General features: G+C 31.8%; 2 protein-coding genes across 3 annotated transcripts; both read left to right on the top strand.

Moving 5' to 3' along the window:
- Positions 1 to 8,049: 8,049 nt before the first annotated feature.
- Positions 8,050 to 9,530, top strand: LOC126743214 (uncharacterized). Its single transcript, XM_050450201.1, has 2 exons — positions 8,050 to 8,146; positions 8,208 to 9,530. Exon 2 carries the CDS (start codon positions 8,220 to 8,222, stop codon positions 8,583 to 8,585), a length of 366 nt encoding a protein of 121 aa, XP_050306158.1. The 5' UTR covers positions 8,050 to 8,146; positions 8,208 to 8,219; the 3' UTR covers positions 8,586 to 9,530.
- A 300-nt stretch (positions 9,531 to 9,830) lies between these two features.
- LOC126743212 (uncharacterized) lies at positions 9,831 to 18,390 on the top strand. 2 transcript variants are annotated; one of them, XM_050450200.1, is made up of 7 exons: positions 9,831 to 10,115; positions 10,284 to 10,463; positions 13,368 to 13,492; positions 13,558 to 13,765; positions 13,978 to 14,120; positions 17,191 to 17,260; positions 18,159 to 18,390. In XM_050450200.1, exons 2-7 carry the CDS (start codon positions 10,343 to 10,345, stop codon positions 18,368 to 18,370), a joined length of 879 nt encoding a protein of 292 aa, XP_050306157.1. In that variant the 5' UTR covers positions 9,831 to 10,115; positions 10,284 to 10,342; the 3' UTR covers positions 18,371 to 18,390. The 2 variants fall into 2 exon arrangements, with proteins under 2 accessions (XP_050306157.1, XP_050306155.1); XM_050450198.1 differs by having other exon boundaries at positions 9,833 to 10,115; positions 13,942 to 14,120.
- The last annotated feature ends 923 nt before the right edge of the window (positions 18,391 to 19,313 follow it).

Raw genomic sequence — 19,313 nt, 5'->3', positions numbered from 1 at the left:
AGAAGCAACTTATATATCAAAAATGGGTTCTGATTTTTGAAGAAAGGGATTTCCGAAGATCCGAAGTCGTATATTTTAATACCTTGTAGAACTCTTGAGAAAACTTGTTACTTCACATTATTGACAGTTATTTTTCAAAAATCTTTAATAAGTTAAGTGGTTACCTTTTTTATAAAAATTTCTGAATTCTAGTTTATTCAAGTTAGTTTGTTCAAAAATTGTCCCCATTTGTTCAATGAACACACAATCTTCGAATTGTTCTTCGAAAAAGCTCGGCGAATGCATTACTCTTGACAAGCTTCGAAAATAAAATCCTGGAATCCACGAATGAAATCACAAGAATGTTTAATACGCTCTTAAAGTTTTTCTCAAGTATTTACTGCTCCATCATAATAAACCAATTCTTTTAAATAGCCTCACAGAAAAAAATCGGAAGGCGTTAAATCTGGAGAGCGAGAAGGTCAAGAAATGGGTCCATTGCACCCTATTCATCTATTCGGAAACATATTATTTAGATGTTTATGAACTTTTCGTCCAAAATGTGGTCCCGTCATGTGTAGGAACAACATAATATCTCACATTTAGAGCAACACCTAACTGTTACGTATTACGCCTATCAGTTTAATTTGTGTTTGTGGTTTGAATAGTAAAAATGGATAAAAGAAGACGAGAAAGCTTTACTAGTTATATGTCTAGAAGATCGAGTTCCTCATCATCTAGCGATTATGCAGGGCGTTATAAACGTAAGAATAAGAAGTACCAAATAGTCCTCAATCCTCAGTCGAGGTGGAAAAAAGGTGGATCCAATAAGCATCCTATTTATCAAGCCATCCCAAACTTTTATGAAAATCTATGTTAAAAATTAGACCTTTTTACAGCATGCGGATTTTCTACTGTCCAAACATGACTTTTGTGAAAATTTTGCCCTCTATCTCATGTAAATATGGCCTGGTCTGTACACAAATTCAATTTCGTAAAATCTTCATTTATGCCAAACTGTTCTAAAAGCTATTGGCAGAATGCAACTATTCTATCTTTCTTCTTTATTTTCCTTCGTTGATAATGATAAGGAAAATACTGTTCTTGTCCTATCCTATAGAGAGTGTCTTCCACACTCTCTTCTAGTACTCATTGTTGGGTCGTCTCCGACCATTTCTAAAATGTCTTACTTAATTTGTGCACATCCACCGTACTTTCTCGTTATTCTTTTAAATACCCTGAATCACTAAGTCTAATAACTAAACTTACAAACATACGTAGAGCTTAATGATTTCCTAAGGAAAACCTTTCCGCACACAACCTGCTTGCTGGAGCTGCATTTTATTGGCAGTCTTTATTGGTAAAAGTCCACTAGTATTTATCAATCGAAAAAAAAGTTTCATGAAAGTAACAGAATTAAGGATAAATGATATTTTTTCTAAATTATGTAGAGACGTGCATTAAAGAAAAAAAAATGATGGTTATTTAGGAAAAACCTCATGTGAACGACTAAAAATTAAATGAAAAGTTGGAGTGATGTTTTTTTCCTAATACAGTTATCTTCTTGGAAGATCTCCAGTACTACATACATACTAAGTATTTATTTAAGGTTCTAAAACAGGGTTCTTGAATTTTTTAACCCAAAGAAATAGCTAGTGTTGTGGTTGAATTCTAGTTTATTCACGTTGATATATTTTTAATAATATGTACACATTTTATTAGGGATATTTTCGTCATTTATTTTCTTGTCGGTTTAATATCACCAATTAAAAGTTATACGACCATAAAATGCGCGTCTTATCACAGGCAATATTCGCAAACATATAATTTCCCATATCTCTTCCGTATTTTAACGGTACAAAGCAGATAGCCACAAAGTTTATTACTTATTTCAATAAGACTAAACATTTAATGTACGTTTTGCATGGACTAGTTAGTTATAACCACTCTGAGCATGATAAAATAAAAGATCTCTTATATACATTATATCCACCAACTAGCACATTTTCCTATTACTTTTAATGGCCAATTTGATTTAATTAACCATATAACTAAATTAAATCGAATCGGTATAATTGTTTTGATGCTGGACACGAACAATTTAAAATTGCGTTTATGTTTTTTTTTGTATTATATATTTAAATTTACATTAAAAAATATGCATTATTGTCGAAAATATAAAATATTTGTCGACAAAGCTTTTTTACATTCTATTCTAGGATCAATAAAATCATATACCAATATTATTTCAAAAATTAAAAATTGAAGTAAAATTAATAAATGGAGGCACAACGGTAATATAACAATAATATTTTAAGACAAATAAAACTTTTCACTAAAACAAAAGAAAAAAGAAAACACAAGTATGTTATTAGGAAGGTATTCCCACTTACCTGCAAAATATTCTCTTAATAGTATAAAATGCCTTATTTTTTAAAGCTTTTGCAACTGATTTTTTTAAAACATATAAGAGTTACAGCTGCTTTAATATTATTTGGAACATGCTTAAATATTATTATACTCAAATAAATTAAAGAGTTCCTTGGAAGCTCACTTTTCGGAATTAAAATATTATGGTTTTGCCTTGTCCTACGGTGCTTTTTAAATTGATCAATAACTAGATGCATATTATATATAAGACAACTTTTTTCAACTATTAGTAAGCAACATAAATCTACAATTTCTAAACTTTCGAATAAAAGCCTACACAATGATCTTGGCTTTACTAGACTACTTCCTAAACTAAACACGTAGTGACTTCCATGGCCCCAAAAAGCACTACCGAGGCGTAAATTACATTCAACAAGTGAAAGATCTACAGCTGCCATTCCTAGGTCATTTGATGCAACTCTAAACTACATAACTGTCTTAAGTCATCTTTGTGGTCATTCAATGTTAGTCTATCATCAACAAATATTTCAAGAGACCTAACTACTACAGTAAAATTTAAATTCTAGCAATTTCGTTTTGTTTATGCTTAGGAACAAAAGTTTAGCATCACGCCACTGCTTTACGTCACAATAAATCCTTCGAACAACAAGTTGGAACCAAGAACTGACTCCTGTGGAATATTGTGCTTATAATTAGGACAAACCTCCAATAAATCACCCCTTAAGCGAATAATTTGTTTTCTACCTGACAAATCGCATTGAAACTAGTGCAAAGCCACCCCTAAGACTGCAGCTTACATCACAGCAAAGAGCTTACCAAGCAATATTTCATGATTTACGAAATCGAATGCTTAGGAAAAATCATGAACCACCGTACCGGTATCATCACCAATAATAAACTCCAGGTAAAACCTCTTCAAGAATCTACAAATGCATCATAATTGCTGAAGCCTTCTCAGAAACCAAGGTAACATTCACTTAAAATATATTTTTTTTTATAGAAAAATCATCATTCTTTTTTTGAATATTATTATTATTATTATCCGGTTTTCACATACATTTTTTTATGGTTGATTGAGTTTTAAGTTTACCGAATGCACATCGTGCATCTAGATGAACTTTACATGGATTGGCTGTACTTCTATTGGCTTACTTTACAAATAATGGGCGGATCTCAATATGGGACAATTTCAATGTAGACCCAGTAGATGGTACTTCTTCGAAATTACTTTGATAGTTAAGTGTCCTGTGAAGTATGTTCTGCTGCTCCAGTCTGTCTCAAACACTTGTCTTAATGGATAGAATAGGATTTAAAACATCATTAATCAAGCATTGTTTTTTCACTTTCAATGTATATTGTGGTTCTATATGAGTGTAATCTCATTGATATCTACTACAGGTTCAGGTTTATGGCCATATCATACAGTTCTCGTACAGTTACTTGACGATTCTTCTGATTTTTCTAAGGTTTTGTATTTTTTTTTATCTCCTTGTATTTAAACTACATATTTTCTTCCACTCAATTTATATATTTCGTATTCTTCGAAGTAATGTTAAGTGTTCTTTCGTCAATTTTTATATTTGTCCTTTTTGGATGTCTTGCAATTTTCAATTGTTATTTTGGCATATTTTTCAATTCCTGTTATTGCTAAATTCTTTCACTATTTCTAGAGTTTGAAGTTGCAAATCATCGACATATAGTAGATGGCAGATTATTATTATTTCTTCTTTTTCAGCTGACCACACTGATATTTTCTTCACCACTTTCTCTGCAAATTAATGCAAGAGTAGGTAGGTTTTTTTTGCTTATTGTTGCAAAGTTATTGTTTTAGCTTTTATTCTTTTATTAACTTTATTTTTTAGGTTCTTATCGAGTAACAATGTTTGCCTCTCCCAGCGTCCTATACGTACGATGGAACATTTATTTAAAAGTACGGCTTTCTGCATTTGTTAGTATAGTTTACGTCTAGAAGTTTTTTTAGCTTTATAAGAATGTCACCAGTAGCACCAACAATTATTGGGACAATGGTTACTCGCTCCGGTTTCCACATTCTCTTAATCTCTTCAGCCAAGGCATTTTTTTCATCATATATTTTACACTGGAGGGACCGTTATATCTATAATAATGACCTGTTTTTCAGCTTTTAGGTTCAAGACGATGTCAACGATATTACTTGGGATTAGTTTATATGTAATTATATTTCGGTTCCAATAAATACAGCAATCGTTACTTTCTTGAACTGGTGTTAGTTCGTAAGAGTAGGATAGTTTTTTTTTATTTCGGATGCAAGGTATTTTTTGGATGATTCTTGATGCAGAATCTTTTCAACGTTATTATGCCTTTCCGGATAATGTTTCGGTGCAAGTACAGAACATCCAGCTATTATGTTTTCAAGACTTTTGTCTGTCTGCTAGCATATTCGGCACTTAGTTTGGGGTAAGTTTCTTACTCAATTACTTGATCCTGGATATCATATAAAAAACCATCTGTTTTCAGAAAAATATTTCCTATCTTCGTAAGTTTTGATCTTTAGAAGAGAATAAAATTGTCTTTCAGACAAATGTAGTACGGTCGCGTTTCTCTTTTAGCGGTTGGAATACCCTGCTGATTCTAGTTTATCAATAAGGTATCTTCTCAGATTATTTATCTATTCTGCATGTCATGTAATCATGTTTAATATTCCACGTACACCTTTGCTTCTCGGTAAGTGGAACCTTTCGATAAAGATTTGATGGTCATTGCAGCAGTATTTGTGACACTGTTTCCTTGTTTATTTGTCTAAGTCTTCTAATCCGTGATGGTCCACAAGACCGAAGCAACATACGCAGACGGCTCCGCGCATTCGTTCGATTAGTGATCTTCGGCCAAAATTATTAGCCTCAGCGAATGGAGTGAGCCAAGAATGACATATTTCTGTATCTTCATCGCTAGGTGTTCGGATCAATCTTGACATGCCAGAATCTTTTTCAGTTCTTTCACTAGGAAATTCTTCATACATCCCAAAACGCCGACAATTAGGATAGCCAATAGCAAATTACAACCCGGATAGAGCCTGAGCAGTTCACCAATCAGATCTAGGTTTTGGCTCGCTTTTTCCGCTCTTTGGTCGGTCGATGTTAGTTTGAATTAGTGCAGCTTCTCCCCTTATCAACCATGTCAGGCTTCAGTAGTCAGGCAGTAGAATTCGGTGTGCAGTAGAAAAAGCGTAATTCTAATAAATGTGGCAGTTACCGTTCTCCACAACCGCCTGAATATTGCCTTGAGCAAAGGACAAAACCGGTGTTTCATCCAAACCGTAGATTAAAGTAAATCAGTCTGAGCGACCATCGTTTTATCGACGAATGTAACTATTGACAGTATAAACTCGACCGGCTGATACTAGATGCATAAGGGTTTCAGGCTGTTATCTGCAGGCTCGACACGTGTTATCGGGAATGTTGGTAAATTGGCTCTGATACATTAAAGTTTTATTAAGCCATCTTGACATGCGAGCAAAAAACCTTGGGTCTCAGATTTAAGTTTAGCGGATTTCAGGAACCGCAAAAGTAAGTCTTGGTGAAAGGTTAAGGCTATCTGTTTTTATGTAAAACACGCCCTATTGAGGCTCATTCATATCATCTTCTTACAACAAATTTAACAAAGAGCCTTTGTTGTTGAGCTCTCTTATAACAGATTGATCGTCATTTGGGTCCATTCTGAATCTGAGACCAAACCTTTCGGCTGCGTGCTCGGCTGTCTGAAATAAAAGTGCTCCGAACTTGGCTATTTTGAGTTTTTGCACAAACTGCAGTAGTGAATCTGCACTATTACCGACCTGGAAAGTCACGCCAGCTTGTGCCCTATATAATTTATTTCAGGTCAACCATATTTCAAACGATACTGGCTCAATTCTGGACTTGATATTGGCACCTTCCTCAGATGTAGTTGCTTCTATGGCAGATTTTGCATTGCTTCCAACAGACAATCATCACCCTCCAGTGTATTGTTGTGTGGTGATTATGGTCTTAACAGAAATTCAAGTGAACTGGCTGGCTGTGGTTCCTATAGGGACTTTTATTCGATCGACTGGGATGCCATTTTGCATTTCCTATCGAAGTTTAACTCGGATACAGTTTTAACGAATTTAGCTTTGAACGATATGTTAAATGTATTCTATGAAATTATGTATTGACTGCTTTGTTCCTTGAAAGAAATATTCCGCTAAAAAATGTCCATATTAGTTTTCATCAGAGTTGAAATAGTTAATAGTTGCAAAGAAGAGGGGCTTTTTCGGTTCTACGGTCAAGATGTAAAATTTAAAAAAAAACTGCTATGATGAATATGTGTTTCTTAGAGAGCAATCCCTTAGGAATAATCTGCGAATTTTTTGGAAATTTGTAAACAATAAAAAAGGTAACAGTGCAGTCCCTCAAGAGATATTTTACGAAAACGTTAAATGCTCTTCTGGTATTGATATAGTCAATCTGTTCTCTTAGTATTTTTCTGAATTGTATAGCAATGCACCACAGGAATGATTCAGTATCTTTAAATCAAGTTATAAATAATTTGAAGGTTTCTAAGTTAAGCATAACATTCTTTGAAATTTATTCTCAGCTGAGTACATTGGATGCTTGCGAGGGTCCTGGCTCCTCCTCGATGGGTTGCCTGCTATCATCTTAAGACCTTTGTTTATATTATTCAATTTATCCCTAAAGACAGGTGTTTTCCCTGACTTTTGGAAATCAAGCTTTGTGACGCCCATCTTAGAGTCTGGTGACAGCACTCAGGTCAAGAATTATAGACCAGTAAGTATCCTTAGTTCTTTCCCAAAGCTTTTTGAGAGGATTGTTTATGGTTGTTTTGGTGCGTCATCTTGGTGTTGTAATTAATAACAGACAATTTGGTTTTATGTCAGGGCGGTCTACTGAGCTAAGTGTTCTGACTTTTACTGAGTTTGTTATCCAGTCTTTTGAGAAAGGTGGTCATGTACATGCAGTAGATACGGACTTCAGTAAAGCTTTTGCCTGCGTTAATCATTCAATTTTGTTAAGCAAACTAAGCAAGTGCGGCCTTACCGGTCCCCTATATATGTGGCTGAAAAGCTACTTATCTAACAAATTCTTAAGATACATTGCGTTTAAAACGAATGTTCCACTTCCTATTATCTACCACGAGTTTGAGTCTCAACTTAATATCCATACTCTCCAAACACGTAGAAAACATCGTGACCTGTCAGTCTTCTATGACATTCTCCATTCTAGATCTTGCTGCCCAGATATACTTGGTAAAATTGGTCTACATTCCTTATAGGCAGACCCATCGAACACCCTCATTTCATATTCCATCTCGCTGAACCAATTATGGAAATAATTCCTTTGTTACCAGGGCAGGCAAACTTGCTAACCAGTACTCGGATCAGTTGGATTGTTTTACTAATAAAATAGATTTTTTAAGACTGTTGAAAGCCAATGTTCTGTAAATTTATTCTGTGATGTGAAAATATTTAAGTCAAATTGTACCTTATCTATTTTTAACCCTGCGTTAGTGCGGTGGGGTGTGGTAAATCCAGGTTATACATAGCGAGGATTTTAAGAATATTCAATAATAACCGGCAACGCTGTAGGTACCTTTTGCTCGTCAGATGACCTGTCTACTAAGCCCGCGAAATCAGTTCGATCGCAGCCAGTCATTGTGCAAAACAATTTTTATTGGGCTGGGGTTCCATAAACCCCACCGCACCGATCGCGAATTTTTTTTGTACTGTGCAGTTATTTATCTTTTGTTGATTTTTGAGCAGGTAAAACTTTATTTGTAGTCATATAGTATTATATATTTATAATTAGTTATTACTTTTTTAGAAACCAAACAAAATGGGTAGTAAATCCTATGAGAAAGAGCAGGAATTGTTACAGAAATACATGGATGAGATTCACGTTGAGCTAAATGAAGAAAACGCAGATCAAATTAATGAAGGATCATTAGGAGACAGCGACTCTGATGATCGAGATGATGAAGATTATTTAGAAGAATCAGAACACCTTACAGATAGCGAGCAAAGTGCCAATAAGGAAGACGATACAGTGGCGAATGAAGAATTAGAAAACCAACCTTCTACAAGTACGTCAAAAAAATACTTTATAGGAAAAGACGGTAGAACAAAATGGCTTTCAGATGTTCCAAATATTAATGTGCGTACAAGAAGTCATAACTTAGTGACGCATTTTCCTGGCCCTTAAGGTGACGCGAAAAATGCAAAGTCAGAATTAAAGTGCTGGTATTGCTTTTTTACAACTGAGCTTCTCGACATCTTAGTCTCATGTTCAAATATATATATTTAAAAACAAAAAGGAAAATATAAAGAACCGTGTCGAACCAAAGACACTACCTTGGGTGAAATAAAAAGTCTTTTGGGATTATTATACTTAGCAGAATCATCAAAATCGACAAAATCTTGAGGATTTGTGGCAGACTGATGGCACAGGTATTGAAATTTTTCAATACCTGTGCCATTTTGATGATCTGAATACTCGGGAAGCGAGAAAGATTTTCGACAAGTTTGCAGCCATGCGGTGTTTTTTTAAAAGATTCGTGGGTAATTGTAAAAATAATTACACCCCTTGGGAGTTTGTGACCATAGACGAAATGCTGCCAGCCTTTAGAGGACGATGCCCTTTTAGACAATATCTTCCTAACAAACCATCCAAGTATGGGATCAAAATTTTTGCGGTGGCAGATAGCAAGACATTTTACGTTTCAAACATGGAGGTATATACAGGTAAACAACCCGAAGGTCCGTACAAAATAAATAACTCTCCAGGCAAAGTTGTCAAAAGACTTATTACGCCTATTTCTGGAACAGGCAGAAATGTTACCCCTCAGACAATTGGTTTATGAGTTATCCGCTAGCTTTAGATTTGATAAGTCAACACAATTTGACGGTAGTTGGAACAGTTAGGAAAAAAAACAGGAACTTCCTACAAATATATCATTTACTCACTTTACATTACTCACCGCACTAACGCAGGGTTAAGGATTTTATCAGGTATTATGATTTTTGTGCAATCTGTAGTGAAGGTTAGGTTTTTCACTCGGTTTTTCATCTCTTGTAAAATGTTTTATATTGTTGTAAATTGGGCAATTGCTCTTTGGAAGAGAAATAAATAAATAAATAAAAATTTTAACCGACGCTCCAGACGGCGCTGATGTAGTCGATTTTAAGTTAATTTATGAACCTTTAGCCAACGACCAACTGATTCCTAAACGTTTCAAAAATTCAGTAATGATTGACCAAGCTCGCGCAAAATAGGGTTATAAAAACATCCGTTTAATTTTATTCTAGCCACTTGTGTTCAGTTGCACAACTTTTTTCAAACCGCTATCGCAGCGTTAAATTGGTGCTTGGGTAAATCCGCAGCATTACTGGCAACGCCGGTGCAACGTGGTATAATAAATAAGTCACCGTAGATTTTTAACCGCCGTTTTCTGACAGCTGTCAACTGTCGCATTCGTATTTGTTTGAAATTTTTAGAATACAAAATTCAGCATAACCAGTGAAACAAATAATCATTTTGGTAGTATTTTATTATTTGTGTTGTTTGAATTTATTTTAAGATGATGATCTAAAACAATTCAATTAATTAAACTCTTCATACATCAAAAGCTGCTAAACCTGTAGCTATTCGGACAATTTTCTCAAGGCTATTGAGGTTGTGAAGACTACAACTTTTAATAACATTTTAACACCTGTTTTTTTGTCAAAACATAAGGTAAGTGTCTTAAAACCTAAGAGAACAGTCACTATACTGCCAGAAGATTTATATTTCAGCAGTTATATTTTATGAGTCTATTAGCCTAGTTATCTATTACTAATTTAGTTACAAATATACATCTGCATTCTTATGCTTTGTTCTGATCCTCATTTTTTATTTATATAGTTCCTGTTTGACTCACAAAGGGGTGCTCTTTTTACGATAATTATATATTAAGCCACAAGATGCCCAGAACTAAAAAGGTCAGTTCAACTATACCAAAAGTCCCAGATATCGGTACAGAAAAGCATATGAGTTCAAGTTTTAGTATGAAAGATCATCTGCTAAAACTCCTGGATGAAGAAGGTAAGATGATAAATCCTATTAAAATTCAATTTAAGAGTTAATATAAATCAAAAATTTCTTTTACATTGGGACAATTTATTATAAAAAATAAGAAACTCAACATAACATAAGATAATCCTTCCAGGTTGGTTCTTATAATTTTTTTTATATATCCTTGGTTATAAATATGTTCTTCCCTAGCTAGAAATAATAATATGTGGAAGAGGTGTCAAGTGTAATAACTAACTCACTTGCTTAGTGAATAAATTTAATATATAGGAACTAATATAAAATAAGATATACAAATTTTCTAAACGTCAAATAAATAGAAATTCTTCTAATAATATAAAAAATGTGAAGTCTTAAATATTTAATTTTTTGGGAATATTTTAACAAGATTTTTGATTTAAAAGTGTTAACTTGTTTATATAAAAACCAAAAAGATGTGGAAAAAGCTAGCATCATTTGAGTTAATTAAATATGCATAAACCCTTCAGTATAATGTATTTACAGAGAGGGGTGTGTTACTTTGTCAAAAAATGTATGTGTAATTCCAAAACCTTATTTATTCATTGGCATTCCAATGCCTGCCAAAGAAAACCAATGAATGTCCATGAATATCAATGAATTCCAAAAACTGTCAATGAATTTCAGTAATGGCCAATAATTTTTTTTTAATTCCAATGAGTGCCAAGGACATCCATTTACTGCAAATATCTCCAAAACCATTGAAGATAGTATAATGTGATACATATTTTTTTAACAAGATTGAAGATATGATAATTTAACGGTGTTCGAGAATGAAATAAAGTTAAAAAACTATTCATATTATTTATTATTATAAGCATTTTAAAAGGTTAGAATTTAAACACTTGTTAACTAACAGAATGTTATCCATAAATCAGTAACTGATCTATAGGCTTACAAAAAACATTAGTAACTGCTAGAAAAATTTATGACTGTAAAGTTTCTTTATAACAATTTTTCAGAATTAAATTGACATAATGTGCCATTATACAGAGGAAGGTTAGACCTATCTAGAAAACTGTAAGATTTTTTTTAATTTGGTAATCATACTAACAAATCTTGTTCTATTATTTTAAAATATTTTCATTCCTTCAATGATATGAAATAGTATGTGGGGTGTTCTATTAAAAAAGTGAAATATGATGCTAGTTTTCATTAAAAGTGACAATAGCGCAAAGCTGTTAATTTTAAGGTGATGCAACAAGACCTCTTGTGAGAATATTTTAAGAGAATTCTACCTCCAGTCTTAGATATGCCAAGCCTATTATCACCTTGATACACCTTGTAAAGCATTATTTTCATCACAAATTGTTTTCACTGAATTAAATACAATTTTATAAACTTCTTATATGCTAAATGTATGCTTACTTTTTCATGCCTCTTTAGTTTAAAACGGTAGTTTCCTAGTAATGTCCTAGTAATCCCTAAAAAAACTATTTATTTTCAATTTTTTTGATATCAGTAATTGCCAGCTGAATATATTCATTGAGTTTCTGCTTTAAGAATTTAATTTCTCTATTATTGTCACCTGTTTTCAATATTCTGCCTATATATCAAGCTATTTTGTAGTAGACACAATTATATTGCTCTGGTTCTATTGAGACCATTTCAGTTTTTTTATTTACTGTGTCCGAGGCTGTGACATTAATTTGGCTTTTTGTTGGATCATTTTGCTCAAGGTCTGAGAAATTGTCATTTTGTATAGTACTCAATAATTCAACATCAAAATCTGAGTCAAAATTACTTGATCCATTGCTACTGCTACTTTCTAAACTTGGGTTCCTTCTTTTTTTGACAATGCAAGAAGATTTATTACTTGATTATTTTTTTGCTGCTTCTTAAACTTTTGTATTGAACCAATCTGTTTGTTAACAATCTGCCACTCTGTTTTTGGAGAAAATACCACCACAATGTGCTTTTCTGAACTAGTTTTTCCATATTGTTAATCTGCATTTGTAGAAAAGAGTTATCACTAGCATAATGATGACCTTTAATTCTTTAAGTCTGATCATGCATTCATAAATGCCTCTTATTCTATATCTTTTATGTCTTTCATGTTGGAATTTCCTGCTGTACTTATATCACCAGTTTCCATCTTGTTATTCAAGAGTATACATTATCTGTAAATTCACTAGTCTAAAACAGTCCTGATTTTCTCAAATGAAAGTATCGCATTAATTCGAACTGAGTTGACTCCAGATCTGGTATCCTTGCTGTCTCGAGGAAAAATGAATTTGTTACTTAAAAATATGTGTTTTGCAAGATGCTTTATTAAGTAACTGCAAACCTTAGCTAGTTTTTCAGACTGATTGGCCATAACTAAAAGTAAAAAAAAATCACTATAACAACTGCGTGGAGCAAATTATTGCTTTCAATATTTTAATAAAGCACCACACACTCAATATAAGTGTTACACATATCAATTACCTTTTGAACTAAGTATGTTAGCAACTAACTCAAAGCAACAAAAAAAACAAGAGGTAACAAAAGTTTCTATAATATTAAACACTAAACAAGAAATGAATTCACGCCTCACAAAATAAGCCAATAGGCAAAGGAAAACAAATGCAACTGAGGGAGAAAATCCGCATAATTTCTATAAACTGCGGGTATAATAATAGTAAATGCGTCATTGACCACCAAATTTCCACTGACTAGAAGATCATTTGTACATGTAGTCCCAGAGGTGACACACTCCTCGACTTACAGCTTATTTTGTCATTCCCAAAATTCTCTTTAATCCAATTTTTATTGCATATTATATAAGATAATTACTTCATAGAATTTTTATTTTGTATTTCTAGTACTGCTTACTTTTCTTTAGTATATTTGCATTTACTTATAGTTACATTGGGTGTATTCCTATAAATATATCTAACACTAAAAGCCTTTTTTCAGAAAAGAGAGCTTTAGAATCATTAAATAAAATGACAGAAAACCAAATGTTAGAAAGTGAGAAAGTTTTCATAGAATGGAAGAAAGATATCCCAGTCAAACTGCTAAATAAAACTATAATCGAAATAGTAAGTTGTTTTAAATTTTCAACCTTATAATCACTACAAGAATAACCATTTTTATTAAAATTTAGATGAACTATGACTTTGAAAATACTCTTTCCTCAACACTTGCTGTTAGTGGTAAAAGCCTGAACAGCACAAGAACTGTATCAAATAATAAACATCAAATCACCAACAGCACTGTTTCCGGTTTAGAGGAACAAAATCTAGAAAAGACGAGAGTGGTTTCCAAAACTAGAAGAAATCTAAGAAGTATGTCAGCTAGTGGAGGCGATGAAGGTAATATTTTATTTTTTATTTAATGCTTTACTTTATTTTCATCATGTTTCTTTTGCTTTACTGCTTCATTTACTTTGTATATATGCTGTACCTAATTTCATTTACTCTATTTTCATTCTAACCCCCTTCTTTATGCATCTAACTGTTTCACATTTGGTTTGGGATCATCCATGCAGGTTATACTACTGAAAGTAGCTGTGGAACTAATTCAGGTGTCGGTGCGACCAGTTCAACCAGACAATCAAGGTCAAGAACGAAAACAGCTAAGCAATCAGTATCAAGATCTCTCTCCAGAAATGTTAAAACCCCAGTAAACAGGTGCCCTCTGCCCTCCACTGGAAGTATCACTCCCAAGGTAAAATTCTGTATATTTAATTAAAATTTATATATAGGAGCCCTGTTGCTTTAAAGAAGAACTTAAATATGAAAGAGTCCATTTGAAACTATGAGTTTTATACTGAAACTATAGTAGGTATAGGTAGGAGCAACATGGTGCATTTGAACCAACTTTAAATGGGAGGGTCAGATACTTACAATATTGGTTTTTGTTGTTGAATTTTATTCTAGCACATTGCGTGTTGTGCTACCAACAACCGACTTTTTTTTGTACCTAATTTAAAAGAACAGTTAAACATTAAGATTTTTTTTTTAAATTAAAACAATGCAAGTGATGTCTTCAAAAAAAAAGGAAATCTTATGAAGGACAATGAACATTTGATTTTTTATAATAATTTAAGTCATTTGATAGAATATGTTAAATCATTAAGAAAATTAGACGATGAAGTACATATACAAAATCGGCCTAAATTGTGGAGGTAGATGTTTAAAAGTTTGTTTACTACTACAGCTGTGGATGAAAATAAAGAGAAAAAAGTCTTACGTACGATACGAATTATATACCTAAAAATATGAATGATCCTGGAGTAATGAAATTATTTTTAATCGGTCTTGAGGATAGTATACAAGAAAATTCTAAAAATGTTTAGCTACTATGGTCTTTTCTAAAAATCAGAGAATTAGAAGATGCAACAATAACTACAGGCGTAAAAGTTGCGAATATTTTAGCAGGTTTGATGGATCATGCAAGTTTTTTTCTCTGTACTTTGCATTGCAATATAGAAAAAAGCAGTCTCAACCTTTGCACGGTATATAAAACTCGGCGAGATTTAAAAAACTACGAAACTTGGCCAAAATTTGGACAAAAGAAATCTGATGCCAAACTATATAAAAATTGTGTGTACCCTATAATTTGTTCTTCAAAGATAAAGAAGTTATAGAAATCATTCTGCCTCCTGAATTACATATAATGATAGGCATAGTGAATCATTTATTTAAGAATATACATATCAACTGAAATACGTGCAAGATTTCCGCGATGTCGTCAGGTCTTTTCACTTGCACTTGACCCTAAATTTGAGAGTTGCATTAAAAAATTTCTTACAAATTTGTTAGATTTAGGAATTAGTGTTACTTCAGAGGTGCATGATGTATTATATCATGTTCCATATTTTTGAAATAAAAGACAATGAAGGTTTGGATTTTATAGTGAACAATCAATGGAATCAGTACATGTAGATTTTAAGAAAACATGGCAAAAGTTCATAGTAAAAAAAGTAATGAAAACTTTGCTGGGAAAAAAGCAACTAAAGCTCTGAATAGCTTTACTACATAAGTATAAGTTTGTTCCCATTGCTGATACAGCTTTGGCAGTAACTGGTTTTTCCAAATTTCTCTTCATTCCTTTAGAATTTACTATAATTTTAATAGATTTACCATTTTATTCAGATAATTCCAACTTATTCCGAAGGGAATTTTGAACATTATTTGATAGAATATTTTCCATAACTTACTTGTTAACTGATCTTTTTCTTTAGCACTCAATGTTTTCTCTATACGCTCTTTAACATTATTAAAATTAGACCCACTGGCACATTTATGATTTATGCCGCGACAAGTTATGGTTAAATACTTTGAAGAAAGTCAAACTTTTGAAGATTTATCACTTTTTTGATAAATTTTTGTTAATGGCTCAAAATTAAATTTACCTGCATTCCTAGCCATTTCATATGAATCACAAATAGCTACTTGTGCATCAGTTGACCTTTAATTAATTTATTCGGATATTTCCAATATTAATCTGGTAATTTTAAAAATCCTTTACTGCTTTTGATCTTACTTAGTTCATAAATTATTATTCAACATGATTTGCAACATCTTACTGCTTTTCTTTAAATATGCTAAACACGATTTTCATAACGAGTTAATGCATGGTCTTTAGATAATGACATTTTAATAGAAAAAAAAATTAGGCACAGATTAAACAACTTGTTTGAAAGGTTACAATTAACTAACTGTTACTATGTTGTTAATACAAAAGCTTAGTTGATAAGACACTATTAATTCATTTATTTTCTTTAAACTAAACTTTTAGAGAAGATCTTAAACATATATACATATGTAGTTCTAAGATTTTAAAAACATATTATGTTTAAATGATGATTTTTTTACTGAGATATTCAATTAAATTTAGTTTATGCTTGGATAAAAAAAAGATGTATATAAAAAATATTTAACTAATTTCTTTTAATTCCAAATACCATTTAATTAGAAAAAAATTGGCTTTTTCAATTTTTTTGGAAAATTAACATTAAAAGTGAGTTTACAAAAAAGGCCCTGAGAATGATTTAAATGTATCTTGGAAATATTTTTTTTTATTTCCTAGAGTAAAATGCAATAACAAAATCCAATATTATCTGACTCTCCCATTTAAAGTTGGTTTAATAGCATTGTGGCAAACATATTTTATTCTCACAACTAAATTTCATCAGTTGAAATGCTATTAGCATGTCATCTAGTCAGTTGATCAAAACAAGATTTTGTTAGAAGATAATAAGATAATAATTTACAATTGCATTATTTTTTATACTGGAGTAATATATAAATAAAAAATATTCTTCAATTTTTTTTTAATTAGATTAATGAAAATCAGATATTTTATGTGGTATTAAAAATTAATTTTTAAAATTAAATAGATATTGTTGACAAATTATCTTTATACTTTTTAATTCTCGATAGTCGAAAATATTATGCAAATTTTCTTATCAAAATAATCCCTAATCCCTCTTTATTGTCTAAAATTAAAAAACTTTTCCATGAGAATGTTCATTTAGTAAATTATTGAGAAAATCATAAAATTAAATGCTAAAATCTCGGAGGGCTTACTATCAACAATGTTGGGTAAAATTGTATTAAATTTGAGATCTTTAAACGAAATGAATCTATTAATAATACAAAAATTATGACACAATCATAAATGTTTGAAGAAGTATTAATCATGTTAGAAAGAGTAGATCACTCTGACCCTATAATATAATACTAAAATATAATTCCTTTTTTTTTGCATAATGTTTGCTTCTTTATTACAGTGCAAGACCAATGTGCCCCTTATGTGGGGAAGACGACCAAGAGTTGGTGAAGTTGGCTGGTCAAATCAAGGTAAGTGAAAAAAACATTTTTAATCTGAACTCTGATTTAATCAAATTGTGAAAAAATCATCGTAGTACTTTGCTATCTGGTTTCTACAGGTCTGCTTTAATTAATTTTATTAGTACACAAAAGTCTTATATAAACAGGTTAATTGTTGGATATTTTTATCTTTAAAGTAGTCCTAACTTTTAGTAATGTTTTCTGTGCAATAAAAAGAAAGTCAAGAACAGATATAAATGCTAGAACACATCGGAACATGCTGTAATCAATAATACAATATTGTATTTTAAATATAATTTCAGTATATGAGCTCTAAGAATTAATTTATATGTTGGAACAAGAAGTTATTTTGCAAATAAAATGTCAACTTATCGAATTTCTTTTATTCTAATCCTGTTAAATTGTTAATATGAAATTAACATTCTTTATATGATGTTTGAAATAATTTTTACGGTCTATAAGTGTTTTTAAAAATTAAAATTAATAAGGCGTAACGTGATCTTTAGCTTGAAATAATACCTTGAAGTCTATATAAGATCTTCGATCGTCGTGTGTTGATGCAATAGGTTAAAGCACTTAACCCATTGTGATTAAAGTATAAGCACCACTGTTCCTAGTTACTCACTAGGAACAGAGCTAGTACTAGTTGTTAACTAGCACCAGTAGCACAATTAATTAAATTGTGTTTCCCTCTATTTGGGAAAGAAGCTAGGCAGCAGTTCTCGTCCGAATAATCAATAATCCTCTCTTTTTGGTCCCCTAAATATTTCTCTGAAGTGCAACTTAATATCGTCAGAGACTTAAATTTAAAACACCCAAATTTGGGTCTTTCTCACTCACAGTCTTCACAATTTAGTCTGGTACTAAGGAAATATATAGTTTTTTTTAATTAAAATTTCTTTAACAGGTTCTCCTCTCTTGCTTACTGGTGTTCTTGCCCCAGAACAGACAGCAACCATTAATATACCTATAGGCAATGGTGATCTCGTATCACTGCAACCTACCGCTCATACATTAAAACCATCGGATCTACCCCATATAGAAGACGACACCAAGAAGGAACTTCTAATATTAAGGGATACTTTGATAAAAGTCTGTGCAACCATGTCACATAAATAGATTAACATTAATTAGTTTTATGTGGTAATTTTTATTCGGAGACTTTAGGTCAAACAATGGCCGCAATAGTTAGTATTTTTGAGTGTTAAGAATTAGATATTTTGAAGATAATATAAAGTTCTTATGTTTTTTTTAATTATACATATTTCTTGAATATGTTTACTTTGCCTATACAAATGGTATTTTTAAGACTTGTATGTAGCATTTCATAGACCTAATTGACTGTTGAAATACCGATATAAATTGTAACTATACTTCATATTAACAAAAATAATCTTAATTAAGCTTGTCATCATTTTGTATGAAAAATAAAGAAACGATATTAAAAACAAAAATGTAATTATTTAGACATAGTATATGTTTAGAAAGGAATATATTTAAGGGTTGTCCATTTATTCAGATGAAAGGGTAAGTATCCTTAGTTTATTAAATTTTTATTGAAATCTCTCGATAATTTAGGCACCAAAACCGCAACTTTTTGTCGCGATAATATAAACTAAAGCGAAATTACATATAAGGGTCAACCTGTCGAAAGGGTGATTGAATTTTGTGTTTCTGAAATTAGTTTTTGCTATAAAGTTACGTGTTGTATGGGTATATATCGATGACCAAAAGGAGAACTGCAGTACTTCCTTTCTAAAGTGAATCGTTCGCTGGATAAAATAATACTATAAACTTATTAAGAGTTTTTAATATTAATATCTCGAGAAAACAATCAGGTCAAGTATTTTGCTACTATTTTTGACAACATTTACAGAATATGATTCCCTCCCTAGCCGTACAACAGCCACTTCTATATTGATTGCTGGCAACATTTTCTGAACTCGCCTGTGAAGAATTTCTTACGAGATTTCTGATCATTTTGGTCAAGTTTAAACGGTATTTGTACTGAAGAGGGTCTAATTCATTTTAACGATTATACGTTTTTATAAACAAAAAAATT

This window comes from Anthonomus grandis, chromosome 12, assembly GCF_022605725.1.
Source record: "Anthonomus grandis grandis chromosome 12, icAntGran1.3, whole genome shotgun sequence".
NCBI classification, from domain to species: domain Eukaryota; kingdom Metazoa; phylum Arthropoda; class Insecta; order Coleoptera; family Curculionidae; genus Anthonomus; species Anthonomus grandis.
The sequence above is the reverse complement of the archived record's forward strand: the minus strand, read 5'-3'. Positions and strand labels throughout refer to the sequence as shown.

What these genes read in the sequence shown, in the direction of transcription:
- LOC126743212 (XM_050450198.1), top strand. Translation starts at nt 10,343, where the DNA reads ATGCCCAGAACTAAAAAGGTCAGTTCAACTATACCAAAAGTCCCAGAT. An exon ending in ATAAAACTATAATCGAAATA is followed by an intron (nt 13,493 to 13,557) that starts GTAAGTTGTTTT and finishes ATTAAAATTTAG; the next exon opens with ATGAACTATGACTTTGAAAA. An exon ending in CTGGAAGTATCACTCCCAAG is followed by an intron (nt 14,121 to 17,190) that starts GTAAAATTCTGT and finishes TCTTTATTACAG; the next exon opens with TGCAAGACCAATGTGCCCCT.
- LOC126743214 (XM_050450201.1), top strand. Translation starts at nt 8,220, where the DNA reads ATGGGTAGTAAATCCTATGAGAAAGAGCAGGAATTGTTACAGAAATAC.